At 37.0% G+C, this 19142-nt stretch overlaps 1 protein-coding gene across 1 annotated transcript; it reads right to left on the bottom strand.

Moving 5' to 3' along the window:
• Positions 1 to 6790: 6790 nt before the first annotated feature.
• LOC109111295 (tribbles homolog 1-like) lies at positions 6791 to 13791 on the bottom strand. The gene is made up of 3 exons (XM_042745209.1): positions 13178 to 13791; positions 12122 to 12414; positions 6791 to 9064 (listed from the first exon to the last, which is right to left on the bottom strand). The coding sequence occupies exons 1-3, from the start codon at positions 13460 to 13462 to the stop codon at positions 8599 to 8601; spliced, it is 1044 nt and encodes a 347-aa protein (XP_042601143.1). The 5' UTR covers positions 13463 to 13791; the 3' UTR covers positions 6791 to 8598.
• Between the last annotated feature and the right edge of the window lie 5351 nt (positions 13792 to 19142).

Consider the following 19142-nt stretch of genomic DNA (forward strand, 5'->3'; position numbering starts at 1 on the left):
GTGGCTGTTCTATATGCAAGCATCAATGTCTTGAACTTGATGCGAGCCACAACCAGTAGCCAGTGCAAGGAGATAAAGAGAGGTGTAACATGGGCTCTTTTGGGCTCATTGAAGACGAGTCATGCCGCTGCATTCTGAATCATTTGTAGAGGTTTGATTGTGATTGATGGAAGTCCAGCCAAAAGAGCATTGCAGTAGTCCAGCCTAGAAATGACAAGGGCCTGGACAAGAAGTTGTGCAGCATGCTCCGTTAGAAAGGGCCAGTTCTTTCAGATGTTGTGCAATGCAAACCTGCAAGATCGAGCAGTCTTTGCAATGTGGTCTTTTTTTGAAGGTCAGCTGGTCATCAAAGGTTACAGCAAGATTTCTGACCGAAGTTGATGGGGTAATTGTAGAAGAACCTAGCAGGATGGTGAAATCATGCTGTAGAGTTGGAGTGGCAGGGAAGACAAGAAGCTCAGTCTTTGCCAGGTTGCACAGTAAGTGATATTCTTTCATCCATGCTGAGATGTCTGCCAGGCAGCCTGAGATCCGTGCAGCTACTGTTGGATCATCTGGTTGAAATGAAAGATAGAGCTGTGTGTCATCAGCATAGCAATGGTAGGAGAACCCATGTGCCTGTATGATGGGACCCAGTGATGTTGTGTATATGGAGAAGAGGAGGGGTCCAAGAACTGATCCCTGAGGAACCCCAGAGACCAGTTAATGTGCTTTGAATACCTCCCCTCCCAAAGCCACCCTGAAAGACCTACCAGTGAGATAGGATTCAGACCAGCGAAGTCAAATCCCTGTGATGCCCAGTGATGAGAGGGTGGACAGGAGGATCTGATGATTGACAGTGTCAAAAGCAGCATATAGATACAGCAGAAAAAGAACTGATGATTTGGAATCAGCTTTTGCAATCCGCAGGGCTTCCTTGACTGACAGTAGCACAGTCTCAGTTGATTGGCCACTTCTTAAACCTGATTGGTTAGCATCCAGTTTGTTGTTCTGTGAGAGAAACAATTATACCTGGTTGAAAACAACTCTTTCGAGGGTTTTCACTATGAATGGAAGGAGAGAGGCAGGGCTGTAGCTATATGTAAGTGAAGTGTTTAATGAAGGTTTTTTGAGCAGTGTTCTTCATGTTCTATTTTAAATACCCATACACCAATATTACTATTGGTCAAGTATATAGATTTTTTGACAGAATTTTCACAAGAAATTGTTTGGTATAACACTATAGGCATAATGGCAAGGAACTTCCTCACTTTAAATTTATAGACCCATAGTTTCTCTGTAGTTACTTTTTTCAGCCAGAGTTTATTTATATTCTTGTTAACACATCCCATCCCCGTAGTCGTATAGGGAGAACAACCAGCAAGGCTGCCAATGAGATGGCTGATCTGTGGGATTTGAAGCGGACACAATAGGTGTTATGTGCTGAGAATCTAATCTTGTTGCTCAAGCCAGGATTTTCTCTTCTGTGGCTTTACAGAAGGCTGAGCATTAACTAATTTTTACACCAAAAAAATGCACAGCTTCCTTACCAAAAGTGGCCTGTGTGCTTGAATATAATGGTCAATTTTTGGAAAGTGCAGCTAAGCCTCTCACAATGTGGTGTAAGTCTGATTAGAATTAATCTTTCTGGCTATTTTGGGTGTTTTTTTTTTTTTTCAAAAATGCAGATTGGGTATTTGCTGATGGAGCCTGGAAGATAAGCTACTTAGGCCTCTTGCTCCACTGTGTCACATTCAATACATCCAACATATCCAATTTACTCTCGATAAAGAGCACACTATTTGAATAAAACAACAATATTTTTGAAAGTTTCTACTTTTCTTTTCAAATTTTATTTGATAGAATAACATGTTAGGACCACACACTGTTTTTGTGCTAATAAAACTGTACATAATTTCACCTTCTCAAGTTCTAATAGCCTACATCCCTGAGAAAAAAAAAAAAAAAAAAAAACGTGTTTCCCTACGTTTATTCACTAAAAAAACATAAAGCAATTAGGTTACATAAAAATTATTTCAGAAAGATTTTTTTTTCTTTGTTGCTTTAAATGCCCTCTCAGTCCCATTAGAGACATTCACTCCTTCATTAACACCAAATTAAAAATATGTTCCTTCTAACTGTTTTTAAACTATGTTTATTTTAACCTACATATTATCTCAAGCTTGCTATTAATATAATGATTCACTGTTAATATAAAACCAGTTGATGTTATGAGTGAAAACAGGCTCAACAAGTAGCTTCTCTGTTTAGTGTTACCATCTCAGTTATGTACAGACTGCATGATTTCCAGCAGGCCTATTAACAGATGTGATGGCTGATGAATGACTGAGCAGGAATGAACATGACATTTAGAGAGAGCGGTAATAAAATGATGAGTGTGACTCAAACGTCATCTGTCTGAGCAGTTTCGAAATTATGGCTCCTCTGAAAGTTTCACTTCCATCATGAGGGGTAATGATATAACCCAGCCAACAGAGCTCTGACAAACCCGCGATCTCATGAGGGAGAGCAAGCGTACTGCAGCTCGCATTCAGAGCACCATAGTGCGATTATTAGAAGATTAGCTCTCTCTCAGATTTGTTGCAACATTCCCCATGTTATTTGTCACTTGCAGGAAACAAAAGCCTTTTGAAATGTTAAGGAAGCTGGTTCAAACCTGAATCATATTCTGTACAAAGCAGAAAAGGATAAAAATCCTTAAGAAACACCACAAGGACAGAAAAATAGCTTTCTATTTTCTACATTTTCAAAATTTGCTAGCTAAAGCATTCCAAGTGGTTGTGTGTTCCTGTTCTAATAAGCATAGGACTTTGTTTACACTGTATTAAGGTGAATGGGGTACAAAACATTTTGAGGTTTTATACTTTCATTCACATTCGGGAAAACACTGCATACCACACTGGCTGCATTAGTGTAAACACTCATGTGGTTGAATATGTTTTGAACGCAATGAAGTACCGCCCCTTACCTGTCAATCAACCACAATGCCTAAACTTTGACGGTTTGTACTGACATAAAGGAACTACTTCAGTATGTCTGATATGAGCACGAAGCACACCTGAAGTTCAATTAATACAGCTACTTCACTAAAAGGTAACTATTTTAAGGTGTCCTTGTTACACACGTTACATGAAGGCTACTTACTATTATAATAACAATCAGTTATGCATAATTACATGCAAGTAACCCTAAACCAAACCCTAATCCTAACCCTAACCATACTAGTAAGTACAGGTAGTTAATTAATATTACTCAGTACTTAAATGTATAATTATACTGTAACAATGACATCTTAAAATAAAGTGTAACCCACTCTAACTGACAATTCTGCTTGTAACGTCACGTTTGTGGTATGTTTGGGAAAAACAGGGCATTTAGGATTAGAAACAGAAGGTATTTTTAAAATGTATAACCCTGTGAGTCATAGTTATGGTGATCTATATTTAGCAAGTTATTAATATTGACAGGAGATCGAATGACTTCAATTAGATGGCAGTTTACAGGGTAAAGCGTCTCATTTTGTGTGAGTGAACGGCAGAATGTTTTGAGCTCAGATGTAGCTTACATACTGAAACAGACCGTGAAACAGATGCTTGCACTTAGCATGGAGAACCATCAAACCATCTGTTCAACAGGCCTGACAACAACTTTATCAGCTTTTGCTGAAATACTGGCCTCTGGTGGTTTATAATTGCCATTTATAATAAGAAGTGCAGGCTTTTTTGTGTATTTTAGCAATATGGAAATGCGTTATCTGAAACATGTTTGAATTATTCTGTGAATTATAGTGATTTTTCCTTCCTTTATCCAATTTAATTATGTTCCTGTTTTCCAGGAATAAATGTTTTTCTTTGGGAAAAGTAATAGTTTCAGTACCAAACCTCTCCACACGAGTGTGACATAACACTAATAATAAAATATGAATGGTTCTAGTAAATATTTGCCCTTACTTTTGCTTTACGGATATGTGGAAATGTTATTGTTAACTAAACTAAAACTATTCAAATCGTTTTGGTTAACAGAATAAGGTTACATTTTTTTTTTTTTAAAAGAAAAGAACTAATACAAATAACAAAAGCATTACAATCACTAAAACGTGAACTAAAATTAAATGAATACTGAAAATATAAACATAAAAGCTAATTCAAAAAATTAAAAAGCATATAATAGTATACTAACATGATTAAAAAGGGCCTGAACTGAACACAAATATGCTTAAAAATGGCTTAAACTCAACTATAGTAATGAACAATACAGACATCGATAACAGACATGTACTTGGCCTCTGACTGATACTGTGAACATCTTACAAATAACATTCTTCAACTGATAATCTTTTGAACCCTGTCAGCCCTGTCCCTTGACCTCAAATTAGTATACTTTTGAAATTAGTGTTGTTTTAGATAGAAAATCTTCAAAATGATGCAATTCGAAACAATTTGTTTGGATTATTTTCTGATCATGTGAACCTCTGCTTCTTATTTATGTGTGGGAATGTAGACTCTGCAATGTAACTGACAGTAATAACAGCAAGCGTGATTTAGTATCTGTGTTTAAATGGTACTGTCAAAAGATGAAATGCTCTACAGCAATAAGCTGTGCATCATAATGGCTCCTGGAGTGCTCTTGCTCTTGTAAATCTTGAAATCAAGTCTTTAGAGGCTTAAGTTCATGGCTAATGGCATTACCTTCACTTGAAGCAGATTAATAGTTGGTGCAGTTGACATGTTGTGACGCAAGTTGCTTACAGAGTCACTTTACACCCCTTTATCTATCATCACGTCTAAAGCTTGACTGCATATCACAACTAAGCTGCTAACAGGCCCTTAAATATGACCTTATCCCATCACATCATCTTTTGATTTGGAGACAACTTCATACACTTGGTAGTGACTCATAATGTCACTCAGAGAGACTAGTGTCAAGATAATATGGGTAGTGCAAGCACAGTGGCGCTTTTTATCAGAGCGTCACCCAAGGCCGGCTCCGACATGTTTGGCAATTGCATCCATAGCGTGCAACGCTCCCTGGCATCCGGCCAACAAAAGAGACGCTCCAGCTACTCTGTTGATACCCAATCAGTTGCTTACGCAAGCCTCTGTGAGGTCATAACAGAAGGCGGAGCTACCTGACTCTCAGGTCATAATGCACATTAAGCTTTCTCTTTCAGTCTGCCCTGAATTTAGCACAAGAGGACATTTTACTGCTGCCAGTGGTTATGCTCCCTTGTGAAAAAGAAGTGCACTTTAGCATACTTTTAAAAAAGTAGTTATTACAGAAATAAAATGCTTTAATATATACTTAAGTGCAAACTAAATATAATGTTTTCATAATCTTAATTGCAGTAAATTAAAGTTACAGTTTAAGTTTATATTAAATGCAGTTAGCTGAACTTTAGTGGGCTCTTTTGAATCATGTATTTAAATCATTTTTAATAAATTACATTTTATTGTGATATTTTTAATAATGAAGTTGCAATTTTGTACAATATAATTTAATATTGAATAACCCTGCAGATAAAATTATATTTAAGGACTTCAGTGCATCAAAATAAGTGTTTAAGAGCACAATGTAAGATTTTTTTTTTTAAAGTGCACTAAAGTGTGTTAAAAATGGTCATGAATGTATATTTAAAAAATGTAGTCCATTACTGATTCCAAAATACATGACATTGATTTAAATAGGGAAATCTTGAATAATATTGATACAAAAATACAAAGAGTAAGAAAATATATTCCATTTGTTGTTATTAAGGTTGTAATTAGGTTCATGAAGGAACTGCAAGGGGTTCGAAAAGCTAATAATTCATTAAATCATAAAAATGTCAAAATAAAATAATTTCAAAGGCGCTTAACCTAAAACAGCAGAAGAACCAAAACCCACAACAACACTGACCAAGCTAATAAATATAGTAAACTAAACGATAAAAACGACAAATTATTTCCATGTTTTATGCCACAAATTACATTTTCATTATGTACGGAAAGCACATACTCTCTTTCTCCTGCTCTCTCTCCCTTACAAATGTACACACATACAGTACAGACACTCACACAAGGAAACATACGTGCACAGAAACATGTTTTATAAATAAAAAAGCTTAGTGACTTAACAGTTACATGAAATTTCTCACTAGCGAGGTAATAACGCCGCTGTTTTTGAAGCAGATGAACTTAGTTTCACAATTAGCAGAGATGCTGCTAACGAAAACTGTCCTCTCTCTTTAAAAACTCCATTATTAACTGCATTAGGCTTAAGCCTCTATTGCTACCTGTAGGTATAAAATAACATTGTGGAATTAGCAATGGAGGTACTGGATGAGATGAATAAGAAATTAATCCTACCTTTAAGGGCAATTACCTGACGAATGTCTTTAAATACAACATCTGAACAGTATTTGATCTGTGGTAACGGAATAAATTACTCCGGTCCATTAAATTATTAGAAAATAATGCACACCCAAGATAGTATAATTGTGTTGTGGCTGCATCAGCACCTCAGGTGTGCATTGTTTTTTGATAATTCAATGGCCCATCATCAATTATTTCTTTAATATATCATCTGCAAGTACAGTTATATACTTAAAAACTATAAAATGTACTTTTAAAATTTGTAGTACACTAAAAGTACATATTCAGTTAACCAGAGTTATATATTGACATCCTGCAACTTTAATAAAATTATTAGTGATTTCTGATGGTCTGGAAATGTAAAAAGAAATCCCAAGGAATTACATGCAATGCACTGTGCTACACTAGAGAGAAGTATTTCACAGAATGCACCAAAGATGTAAATAAGAAAGAGTAATCTTTATTCAGTTTTGTTCACACACTTAAGAGGCACATATTTACAAATGCTCATTTGTACAATGAATTTTAACCATTAAACCCTCACAGTCAAGCCTTGAGGTTTGTGTCACAAATACATAATTCACAGTGCAATATGAACTCTGTGCACTCGTGTCAGCTTTCCCCATGTGTTGCATGCATGAGACAGGCATTTTGCATACCCTCCAGCCTTCGCTTATGAGCCTTTCAGAAACCATAAACATCGCGTATCACCATTATGCTTTGATTCAGAGGTAACATACAACCCCCAACACGAGGGCAAGCAGAAAACAGACCTTTATAAGATGCTCTACCCTTACAGTAGTGCTATTGTAGTACTGTCCTCCTTTCTTTAAAGTGAGAGTAAAGCTACGCATATGTAGTCTGAGCACACTTATCTGGGCTCACAGCCCTTTCCTCTTCGTTACACCAACGCCCAGCTGTTGAGTCATCTTATATCTTACCCGCAGTATGAACTGGCCTGCCATACTGAAGCCTTATGCTTTTATGAGGTTGCTTGGATTCAAGTAAGGAAACTGTGACTAGAAGGACTAGAGAGATCAGGATACATCAGAAAAAAATGAACAGTTTGTATCAGTCTGTAAGAAGCTCATCCTGAACATTTAAGAATCTGTAGGTAACGGTGGCCCCTTGGTTGTCACAGAGTCTTAAAGGTCAATAAGTGACATTTAACCTTTGAACGGCTCTTCTGCACAGTTTGGCAACTCTGAGAGGCAGAAGTCAGAATAGCACACAGTCTCTGTGATTTAAAACAGCTTATAGCATGTAAGACGAAGTGCCACCTAAAAATTAAGTGAAGAATTAAATTATCACTATATTACATTTATTAAAAATTAACAGATATAGACATAATTGCTAGTATTTTATTTAAATAATGTTTAAAATTTTAAATGTAACAACAAGATAATTATTTTAATTATTAATATAAATGATAAAACAATTCAACTTTAAAATTTGATATGATAAAGCATTGGAAAATTGCTTTTCTTAAACCATTTTCCAATTATTTTCTTTATCCTTTTGTCAGTCAACTTCGAAAATATCATTGGATAGTTCATAAATGGCAGCAACCAATGAACTTTTGATAGTATTTTAGGTTACATAACTTTGACGCACAATGGCTGCCAATGTGTAAAGAATAAAATACTAAAGAAAAGCAATTAGTTGTTGTTTCAAATGCTTTAAAAGAAAAAACTTTTGCATTTAAAATGTATTAATGTATCATCTATTGTTATATTTAATCACATTTCTAAACATGAATTAATTGCATTGATAATTGTTTCTTCATTATATTTTTTAAGCTGCACTTCTAGTCCTCCATATGTATGTTTCAGATTCCTGGGGTTTCATTCCCCTCTTATTAAAATAGACATGTACCTTTGGTAACGCAGTATTCAATTGTTGAGTCAACCTACATGTTTCGTTTTGACAGTCATCTTGAAGCCACCGGTCTGGCCCGTAGGCCGAGGTTAGTCACCAAGCCGACATTCTCACATTCTCTCATTATCACATGACCCATAATGCTCGGCCTCATTCACTTCATACAGCACAAGAATGGTTCAATAGCAAACGACTTCAAAATACACTGGCTGTTGTGCACATTGTCCTTAAACCTGACACAGATGATACAGTACTTTGAGTGAGTATACTTCTGAATCTATTACAAAATCCATATAAGAAACCAAATAATAAAAACAAAACACCAAGAAAACCAACAGTTTTGGTCCATATTCAAGCTATATTGGTTTCCTCAGGAGAAAAGATCCTCATCCTGCTCCATTTCTATCTGGGGCACTGTCTGCTCTCTGAGGCTGACATGCTGTTCTGCGTTTCCTGTGTCCTGCATGTTGCCATTGAACCACGGGTGAAGGAGGACCTCCGCTGTGGTCAGTCTTTCGCTCGGGTCCTTTCTGAGCAGACTACGAAGTAGGCAGCGTGCCCTTAAAGACAGCCCATCGGGGAGGCAATATGTGCCCCGTCGAATCTTAGAGAACAGGGTTGCGGGGTCCGGGTCGTGGAAAGGGTAGCGGCCCACCAGCAATGTGTACAGCATGACGCCGAGGCTCCACGCGTCCGCCTGCTTGCCTGAGTAACACCCTCCGCAGTTCAAAATCTCCGGACTCACGTACGCAGGGCAGCCGTGCGTGTCGAACATCGAGTCGTCCTCTCCGCACAGAATATGGCAGTCCTCCAGACCCTCTAATTTCAGTTGGGTCCTAAAACAAACACACCATGTTTAGTACTATACAGCAGTGGAAGAGTTATAGTGTAGTGGCATGACTTATACAGTCCATTTAGAATCAGCTATTTCACTAATGATCAGGTCGTGTTTTACATTTTCCACACTTAAATTTGATTTAAAGCTTGTAGAATTTTCCAAATTGAAGTTGCCACTTTACATGGTAAAGTAGGTGGGGTCAGTAAAAAAGTATGATTTCTTAATGCTTTTGGGAAAAAAATTATTAATTTGATCAAAAATGTGGTAAAATTGTGAAATATAGTGCAATTTAAAATACCTCTTTTCCTATTTAAATATAAATGTTAAAATATAATTTATTCCTGTGATGGCAAAACTAAATTTTCAACATAATTTCTTCAGTCTTCAGTGTCACATGGCGGGGGTGGGGTGGGGGGTGTATGTGATGTAAATAACAGGTGATCCAGCTCTGTGGAAATCTGCATAGCTTTCTGCAGAACTCTGTGGGCACAGATTTCATGTGGGCCTGCCGATGATGGATTTAGTATATTCCTCTTCCCCTGCTAAACAAAGTGATGTATTGAAGCCTTCCTTTATTGTGCACTGAGCTGAAACAACTCTCCGTCACTTTTGTTGAGCTCACAGATTGTTGAGAACGTAAATCATGGTAAAGACAGACGCTCTAATTACGGCCTTCGTTTAAACAAAAGCACGCACCAGAGTTTCCACAACGCACGCATACAAAATAAACACACTTCCTCTCATTCCAAAGCGCTCTGTAATGTATTCTTGTAAAGTCTGGGCTAAGTTTAGCTCAGTTTCCAATAGGAAACAAATCCCTACTACTCTAGGAATATCCCTGTGGACTTTAATGGTAGACTTAACGACCAGTGAGTCTGTGGTATCCCTTTTAGTAAAACATGAGCTGCCCTGCACGCTATTGTGTTTCATCACTGGCTATCAGCCTCAGTTTGGGGGTTTGCAGATGACACAACAGCATTCTGCCAAAGAGGTGGAGAGAATGAGTCATAGTCCTGTGTGTGTGTGTGTTTGTGTGTGACAAACAGAGAGACTGAGGACAAATGAGTGCACTGCGCTGTGCTGCAGGTCCACTGTGTTCTTCCTGCACCTGTGCCGTACGCTCAAGGCATCTGGCGGAGCCTTATTACCCATGAACAACACTGTTACATCAGTGATGCATGGACGGCCCCTGCCCAACCAGCCTGTTTGTGTGCGTGTTTCACAATCTAACTACAGACGCATTCCAGGTCAATGAGTGTCTTTGTGTATGCGATCACACACCGTATCTCAGTGTTATCACAGTTTCGGCCTTTTTGTTGCTTATCCATCACTCATCATTACCGCATTTTGCAAAAGCTATTCTAGCTATGGAAATTGCATTCGGAAAGATACAGTGTGTACGAACTGTAGGTTTGCATAAGATGTCACTATGCTGATTGGTGATGAACAAAGTGAAAGAAAACACAAACGCTTCTTTGCGCTTTTCGTCTGACCAAATGTCAGCATGCCCTGGTCACGTCTGTGCTAGACGGATGCATCTGTTGTCTGCCAATCTGTAAGTGTCGCAATGGCCACAGCCGGCACACCTCACCTACGAGCGGTGCTATATTCAGGAGTGGAGTGTCGAGTGTGTGGGTATGATCCTGAATGGTGAGTTTCCCCTGTGTGCATTGCTATGACTCATCTTGCTGCACCCGTTGGCTGCTATGAGAGAAGGGTGACTACGTCCTCTTACACGTTCTTGTCTGCTTACATTCACTCAAATGAAAACCGATGCCCAAAGGTCAGGCTTAAAATGTTGGCCCAGAAATGGCAAACCTACTGTATGTATCGAGGGATGTGAAAAACAACATATTTGCTAAATCGGCTAATTGGTAGGTTGCCTGACAGACTAGTTGACTAATTGGTTTTAAGGAAGCCCGGTATAATTAGGTGAGTTTGGAGTTTAGTTGACACTAAACAGATGCATTTTAAAGGGAAATTTACATTGCTTTTTTTGCATTCAAAAACATTCAGACACAATGTAATGTAACAGAATGCAGGAATCCCAAGCCATGTGTATAAACTGGATTATTTACACACAATTATTTTGAAAGTGTAACTTTTCCAAGTAAGTGTTTCTGTCTAGAAACACAGCATGCTAATTAAAGCATTTATGTTAAAATATATATAATAATGTTTCATATTTATCTTTATAGAAAAATAAAAATAAGTAATATTTTATCTAAAAATAAATGAACTGATATTTAATAAAATATAACAAATTATGAAATATGTATACATAATGTTTCATAAGTTTTATAGTTTTAATCTAAAAATAAAATCTAAATAGTTTTAATCTAAAAATAAAATAATATTTAATAAACGTTAAAATATATAAAAGTAATTTTATCTAAGGGTTGAAAATATCAAAAATTTAAAATATACAATACATATAACAATAATAAACATACTTTGTGTGTGTATGCATGTATGTATGTGTGTGTGTGTATATATATATATATATATATATATATATATATATATATATATATTATATATCAGGTTTATTCTTAATATATATCAGTTTTTATATATCAGTAATATTTTATATATAAGTTTTATTTATATACAGTATATTTAGATAGACAGATCAGCAGGCTCCGGTATGTTTTCTTCATTGGGGATTGTGGATAAAATTATTAACATTTTGTTTTTAACAAATAATTCACACGTAATTCAGAAGACTCTCATTTTCTACAGAAAAATCTCTGGACACAAGTTCAGAGGTCGGATTACCAGTTGTTCCTCTTCCAGAGAAGCATGAGTAAATTGTGTTAATAGGTTTGTTCCATTGAATCTTAGGTTTGTTACATTGAAAGGGAAGCAGCACCAATCACCTGCGATGTGACACATTGCTGTGAGGAAGCGAAAACTGAATGAAACTAGAACTGACACTATTCACCCAGTGAATGTCATAGCTTTGATGCACGAGGTACAGTACCGCACCTGGAGTGCCCAAAAAAACTCCTGCTTTCTCACACTCTCACACAGTCACACTAACTATAACTCTCACCTTTTCTCATCTGAGAACACAAACTTGCGAAGCTTGAGGTCTCCCAAAATGATGCCAACCTGGTGGCAGTGGTTCACTGCAGATACCACTTGGTAGAAAAACTTGGAAGCCAGGTCTTCAGAAAGCCTCTTGCTGCTCTTTACAAAGGTGTGCATGTCACCAAAATCCTTCTCTTGGAACACATATGCTTTGCACTCCCCAAGAACTATGTCTTTGATTTGTGCAATGTTCTTATGACTTGACAGCATGCTATAGGCTCTTATTTTCTCCTGGTAATGGCCCATATCAAACACCTGCAGATGGCAAAAAAAAAATGTTCAGTATAGTATTATAAGTCAACTACAACTCTGACCTGATAAAGTCAGTTCACTGGAGCTGAATGAAGGTGATGCGCTAAGATTAAAGCACAAACATACTATGCAAAATTGAATGTCTTTTGAAGTAATAATCATATACAGCCTTTTTGTGTGTCATGTCAGCCCCATATTTCTCACGCAGTTGCAGATGCATTTGCAAACAGTTGATACAGATCCACAAGACTGTCATATTTGATTTTATAAATAAGATGGCATCCATGTATTCTGCACACAAATTCTGATATCCCTTCCTCACTGAAAGTGTATGATTATTTTAACAGTTTTTAATGTAAAAAAAAACAAGATTACGATACTCAGAAATTTTTTGCAATTTAATTTTTTCATATAGATTTTTTGTTAACATCTCTGAGATCATACAGTACCTGCCAGTTTTTAGTCCTGCAGTATTTTTTTCTGTTTTGTTAGCATATTTCTATATAATATAGGCCTATAATATTTATACAATAAATATAAATAATATAAATAACACACAATATAATAATAATTCAAGTTAAGTATTATTATTGTTATTATTATTGAAAGTTTAAAATCACTGCGTTTTTTAGTACCAAACACTTTCATTTCTTTTTTAACTAAATACTGTGTGTTGTGCTGGGTCTCGGAGGCATAAAACGTGTTAGTTGACTGAAGTGGATCATACTTATGTAGGTCATGTACATTATAGTATGCAGCGGTTTACCTTGCAGAGCAGTTCCTCTCCTGTGTCCATGTCCAAAGCGCTTTGCACCCCCGGTCGGTCGGTCAGGGGCACTAGCAGGAACTGGCCGATTCGAGCGGGACCCTGGTGGGCTGAGGTGAGGCTCAGAGGCGCTCCGCTAACCGGGGACCCCGGTGAGGAACCCAGGAGACCCGCATCAGCCGAAGACTCGCTGAGCCTCGGACATCTGGTCACAGGCTCGTCTGTGTCAAAGCGCTTGTGTCCGTGTCTTCCCGGTACCGGATTCTGGAGCCACTGCAAGCTCATTCTTACAAACTGCAGTAGTTGAAACTGATATAACCGGGCTGATTTCAAGCAAGCATATTCCAGGAAAGGATCTGTGCACTGCGCTGCAAAATGGAAAAATATCCTACTTACTAGTCAATGAATATGAAATGCAAGTGTCTGTGGTTTGCAGTTTCGCTTATCCATTGATTTCATTTTTTTTTTTTTTTGTGCATTAGCTAGTCCGTTTGAGCTTTTTGATCAACATTGAAGAGATACTGTATGAGGCAGCTGTGTGGTGTGAAATATTCCCGGTGTAGATCTGAGCCAAAGAGAAGGGTTGTCTGACTCACTGAACTACTGATGCTGTTTTCTGAGCTATACTTTCAGCTGATGTCCGATTCGGACGAATCGGTTCTTTTTAATGATTCACTTGAATCGACTCGGAAGCTTCATTCTTTACATCATTCCACTGAATAAAAGAACCTTAGCAGTAAAACTGTTTGGTGTTTAAATCCAAAAGCAACACGGTCGATACAGCCCAAACCAAACGCAGCGATAATTAGCTTAACTAAAATGTGTTTTACTTCATACGTGACGCACACAATATCAAGCTTGTAGGTTTTTTAGAGGAACCTGTGAATGATGACTCAAAAGAATCATTGAGTCACTTTCATTGAATCACTTCGTCCGAACGAAGCGAATCGCTAAAATGAATCGGACTTCCCAAAGCTGGAACTCCGCCCGGTTCAGACTTTCTCTAGTGACACATTCATTGCAGTCTCGACGATTGAGCAATCGCCACATGCCATTCACCTTCCAGATGAACAGTAAAGCGCTGGTTTAATCCATTTTCCTTTCCCCTCTGCAGTCAAATCTGCACGCAAAGCGTTATAGGCCTAAGTAACACTTATGTAAAACTGCTGCCTTTGTATTATTTTCAAATTTTAACAATTTACTCCAAATGTTTGTCATTGTGAAATCCAAGGAAGTTGCATTCATATTTTTCATTCTTCTTCAAAACACATGGCTCTGCAATGATTAACTTATTTCAACATTCAGGGCTCAGGGGGTTATGTTGTGCTCATTAATTCTGCTGCACTATATGCCTATTTTCTTACTAAAATGTTTAAGATGTATCATCTTCCTGCAAATATGTCAGCCACCACAATTACATATTTATTCCCCTTGACCTAAAAAAAATGTCTGTGTCTGAGGAAACGGTGGGTTTGTACTTCATATTTGCAGTTCATATTTGTTAATGTGCTGATGAGTCATCGCCATAAAGAGAAAGACATGGGAGTGGTGGTGGTGCCCTTTGTAGAATAACGATAGATCTTACTAGGAAGGAGATGTTTGTTTAATGTAACCAGAAGGGTAATGCACAAAGAGCTGGAAAACATATGCCTATGACGCACAAAATAAATTTGTGTCTCACCGTGTCATTCGGCCTATTAGTTTACTTCAACAAACAGTATAGCCTGCTGGGCACGCAAGACAGCGACTGTCTTTGAAACATCAATTGTGAGACAAAATAAAATCTCCACGCATCTCCTAATTGGCTGCATATGGCTATACAGTATATGTCCCACACAGACTGTAAAGTAAGTTGCTAGTGAAATCTTTGTCCCCGTTTTATTGGTTGTGACCGCTCTTAATTTGGAAGGGTGTAACTGAACGAGCACCTGTTTCGCTAGACAGAAAAAGAGAGCCCTGTTCAGAATAGACTCAAGTGAATGTGGGTTGTTTTTGATGCTTAAAATATCAGAGCTTTATCAGGTTGTACGTTTTCAGTGTTAATGAGAAAGATAAATGAATGTTTTTGTGGGCTAGTGAACAAAGTCTAAAATATGTGTCGAATAAAAGTATTCTGAGGTGATTTAGCAGTATGAGAAAGGTTCCTACAGTTTCAAAAAAGAAGTGTGGAATATTTCAGTACGCTTCGTTCCTGTCCTGCTTGGCTGAATTCGTGACTGTGTATAAAAGACGGTGCAGCTGTGGCCTGCAGGTTTCGAGTTCAAACGTGGTCGGATTGAGGATTTAACATTAAAGATGGATTATTTTTAGCAACCATGTTTTCTTTGACTGTAAAATATCTCTCTGATGACTCAGTATCTGATGTGTGTGTTTGTCATGCTGTTAAGCAGGAACAGAACAGGTTTTCTGCGCTTCCTCTCCCTTTAGAGTAAAACACCCTACTCTCCATGGGAAATATCTACTTCTCCTTTGTTATGACATAAACAGGTGTCACTGAGACCACACTGGATGCTATTTGTGTTATGTTTGCATGTGATTCAGACTCCATGGCTATTTGAGGTCATTCTCGCTTGAGAGCCCTAACAGAGCTCTTTTCCACTGTAATTAGCTGACTCATTGCCAGTAGCAAAGACAAAGCCAACTGATCATTCTGTACACAGAACAACTCGGCCAGAAACAGGTACGTTCTCCTTAGACAGTCTGCATGTACACCAGCTGCTTTGGAAGAAAAAATATACTAGTGAATCTGGCCTTGACAGGAACGATATATCATAAGTGTGGCTGAACTTTAACCTGAATGTTACTGTCAAAAGCAATCATGAAATAGGGAAGTTCTGAGTACTACACACAGCCCAAAAGGTGTAAAGTCAGTTATAGGTTAACTGCACAAGAAAGCATTTCAGTCACAAGATAAACTATTTCTGGAGGCCCATTTCTGCCTCAGAGGAAAAATTAAAAAAGGTAATTGTGAGAGAACGTTTAAAACAAGAAATAAAGATAAAATTGTGAGATTTAAAGGGATATCCTTGTGAAAAAGAAGAGAGGTTGGTAACACTGTATTTTAAGGTGCCCTTGTTACATGTACTTACTATTATAATGACAATCAGTTATACATAATTACATGCAAGTAACACTAAGCCGAACCCTCATCCTAACCCTATATAGTAATGTTAATTAATATCACTCTTCTTAAATGTATAATTACACCATGACACCTTAAAATAATGTGTAACTGTGAGCTTAATTGTATTGAATGTGCACTTGTACTTCAAATCTTAAAGGCATATTTTTAAAATGTGCAGATAATATAATATTACTGAATAGTAACTAAGTGTATTTAAAGAGAGTGCACTTTAATGGCTGTTTATTTATATACTTAAGTACACTTTTTAAAAAGTGCACTTATAATATCAAATTAAACTTTTTATTTTAAAGTACTTTTTAAATCATTATGTTTTAATAATTTTCTGTTTTGCTTTAAAATAAAACACATATTTTGAGATGTTGACAAACAGAGGCCTACTAAAGCACATGTAAAGTACTTGATTATAATTTTAGTGTGTTATTCACTGTAGTGTGTTATTCAGTGTTACAAAGTCAATACATTTAATGTGCTAAATTGCAGCTTCATCAGTACAGATGTGTAATTATAATATATTTTAATACATGACAAAAGTTTCATTAGAAATTACATTAAAAGTATATTTTAGTTTACCATAAATGCGTATCTGTACATTTGGTAGTACATTTGAACTGTATTTCAAAGATTAATTATGCAATTGCATATAAAGATGCACAGTACTTAAGTGGGTCAAAAAACTGATTGCATTTAGTGTAAATTTAAACTATAATACATTTTAATTTATTGAAAATAACATGCAGTTAAGTGTTTGAAAGTATAATAACCCACAGAGACATTTATCAAAACATGTTTGTTCAGAAAAAAGTAAGCCATACAGATTTGGAACCACATTGGAATAACAAATGATCCTTCCCTGTAAGGTTACACTTTCGAGAAAGAAAGTAGCATTTGTGAGAAATAAAATTGTAGTAGTAAGACAAAGTCACAATTACCTTTTATTATTTCTTGAATGCAGAAACATGTTTATATATGGCAGGTCAGGAAGGTCTGGGGCTACCATGAGCAGATTGTGAAACAAACAGCCCCACGGTAATTCAGTCACCAGTCTTCCCTCTTCAGCGGCTGTGGTTTGGTCACAGGTGTGTGCAGGGACTTTTGAAGGGCTGCCTAGACATCTACTGCTAGGCTCGTAAAATCTCAAGTGGCAAGATCGTGAAATCCTCACGGTTTACAAGACATAATACATTCAGCACCACTAAAACGCTCTTGTAAACATTCCACGGTTTAACAAGCATCAAATTTCAAACAGGCCAAGTTGAACCATTATTAAGCTTCCACTCAGCTTCTGTATTTCTACTGTGAACTTTTCCCATGTGCTGTAGTGTTGCTGTCTTTTTTTACGCCATGTTCCTCAGGATCCAGTTACCCAAGAAAATACCAAGTGTTTGTTGTGGTAAGTGTTATCATCAACAATCAGTCATGATGAGGAAGAGCTCATCCTGTCAGCCTGAAGAAATAAAGTGTGATGTGGTGGCTAAAGGCAGTTCCCCACACCACCCTCCTTCAGTCGAGAAAATAAAAGTACAGTCATTCTGCGACTCTGCTTACAACCGTATGACCTTAAGAAAGAGGTTTGGAATGTGGAGCTGTGTTGAGATTCTCATATGATGCCTAAGTGAGAGGTTAAATGGTGAGAGCGACGTCTGCCGCAATATTGCATTGAGTTCTGCTAATAGTTTCTTGCAGGTTCAAAAAGCATTGAGTAGCTGGGTTTAATTCCATTTGGAAAAGAAACAGAGGAGGGGAACCTCTTAAAAATGCATTAATGCCACTCAGCGAAGGCCTACAGTTTACACTTGTCTTGAGTCCGTTAGCGTGAATCCTTCTAAACCTTTCAGTCATCAAGAGTGAGTCAGCTGTTCTTAAATTATCAAAGGGAGGGAGAGCTTAGCATTTCAAAAAGAATTTAATTGCAGCACATTAACAGGATTTCAATGGTCTTCAGCATTGTACTGCAACAGTGGAGATTTGCACCAATAATACCGTGTATAATAAGGATAAAGCAATAATTTCATAGGCATTATGGCAGGATGCCAGGGAAGACCAGGAAGAAAGTGTTGTAGTAGAACAATGTGAGTGTCTATAAGCTGTTCTTAGCCAGATTATCCACACTAGTGCTTGAGCGAAGGAATACCTCTGTATTAACTTTTTGCATTTTGATATTAATTGCTGTCTGACTCATGATTAATGAAATATACCATGGAAAATGTTTTTAAAAACCCAGATATTTAAAATGAGGAAGGCAAAATGCCAACATATGGAGTAAGATTTTTTTTTTAAATAAAATAATACTTTTATTCAGCAAGGATGCATTAAATTGAATAAACGTGAGTCATTTAGTTATTTATAATATTACGAACAATTTCTATTCCAAATAAATGCTATTCTTTTAAACGTTCTATTCATCAAAGAATTCTGGGGAAAAAATGTATCACTGTTCAACATTGATATTAATGACTAATGTTTCTGAGCACCAAATCAGCATATTAGAGTGAATTGAAGTATCATGTGACACTGAAGATAGACTAGAGTAATGATGCTGAAAATTTAATAGTAATAAATTACATTTTAAAATATTTTTAAATATTTTTAAAAAATATTTTACAATATTACTGCTTTTGCTGTATTTTGGATCAAATAAATGCAGGCTTGGTGAGCGGAAGATAATTATTTAAAAACCTATTGATCCTATGTTAGCAATATGCCCATATAAAAGTAAAATGCACTGGAAAATGTTTTCCGAGGTTGGAGAGAATATTGCTCTTAAACATTGATTTCTGACACTGGATCAGTGTCAAGAGATTCCCAGCAAACCCTGGAGTC

Source organism: Cyprinus carpio, chromosome B19, assembly GCF_018340385.1.
Source record: "Cyprinus carpio isolate SPL01 chromosome B19, ASM1834038v1, whole genome shotgun sequence".
NCBI lineage: Eukaryota > Metazoa > Chordata > Actinopteri > Cypriniformes > Cyprinidae > Cyprinus > Cyprinus carpio.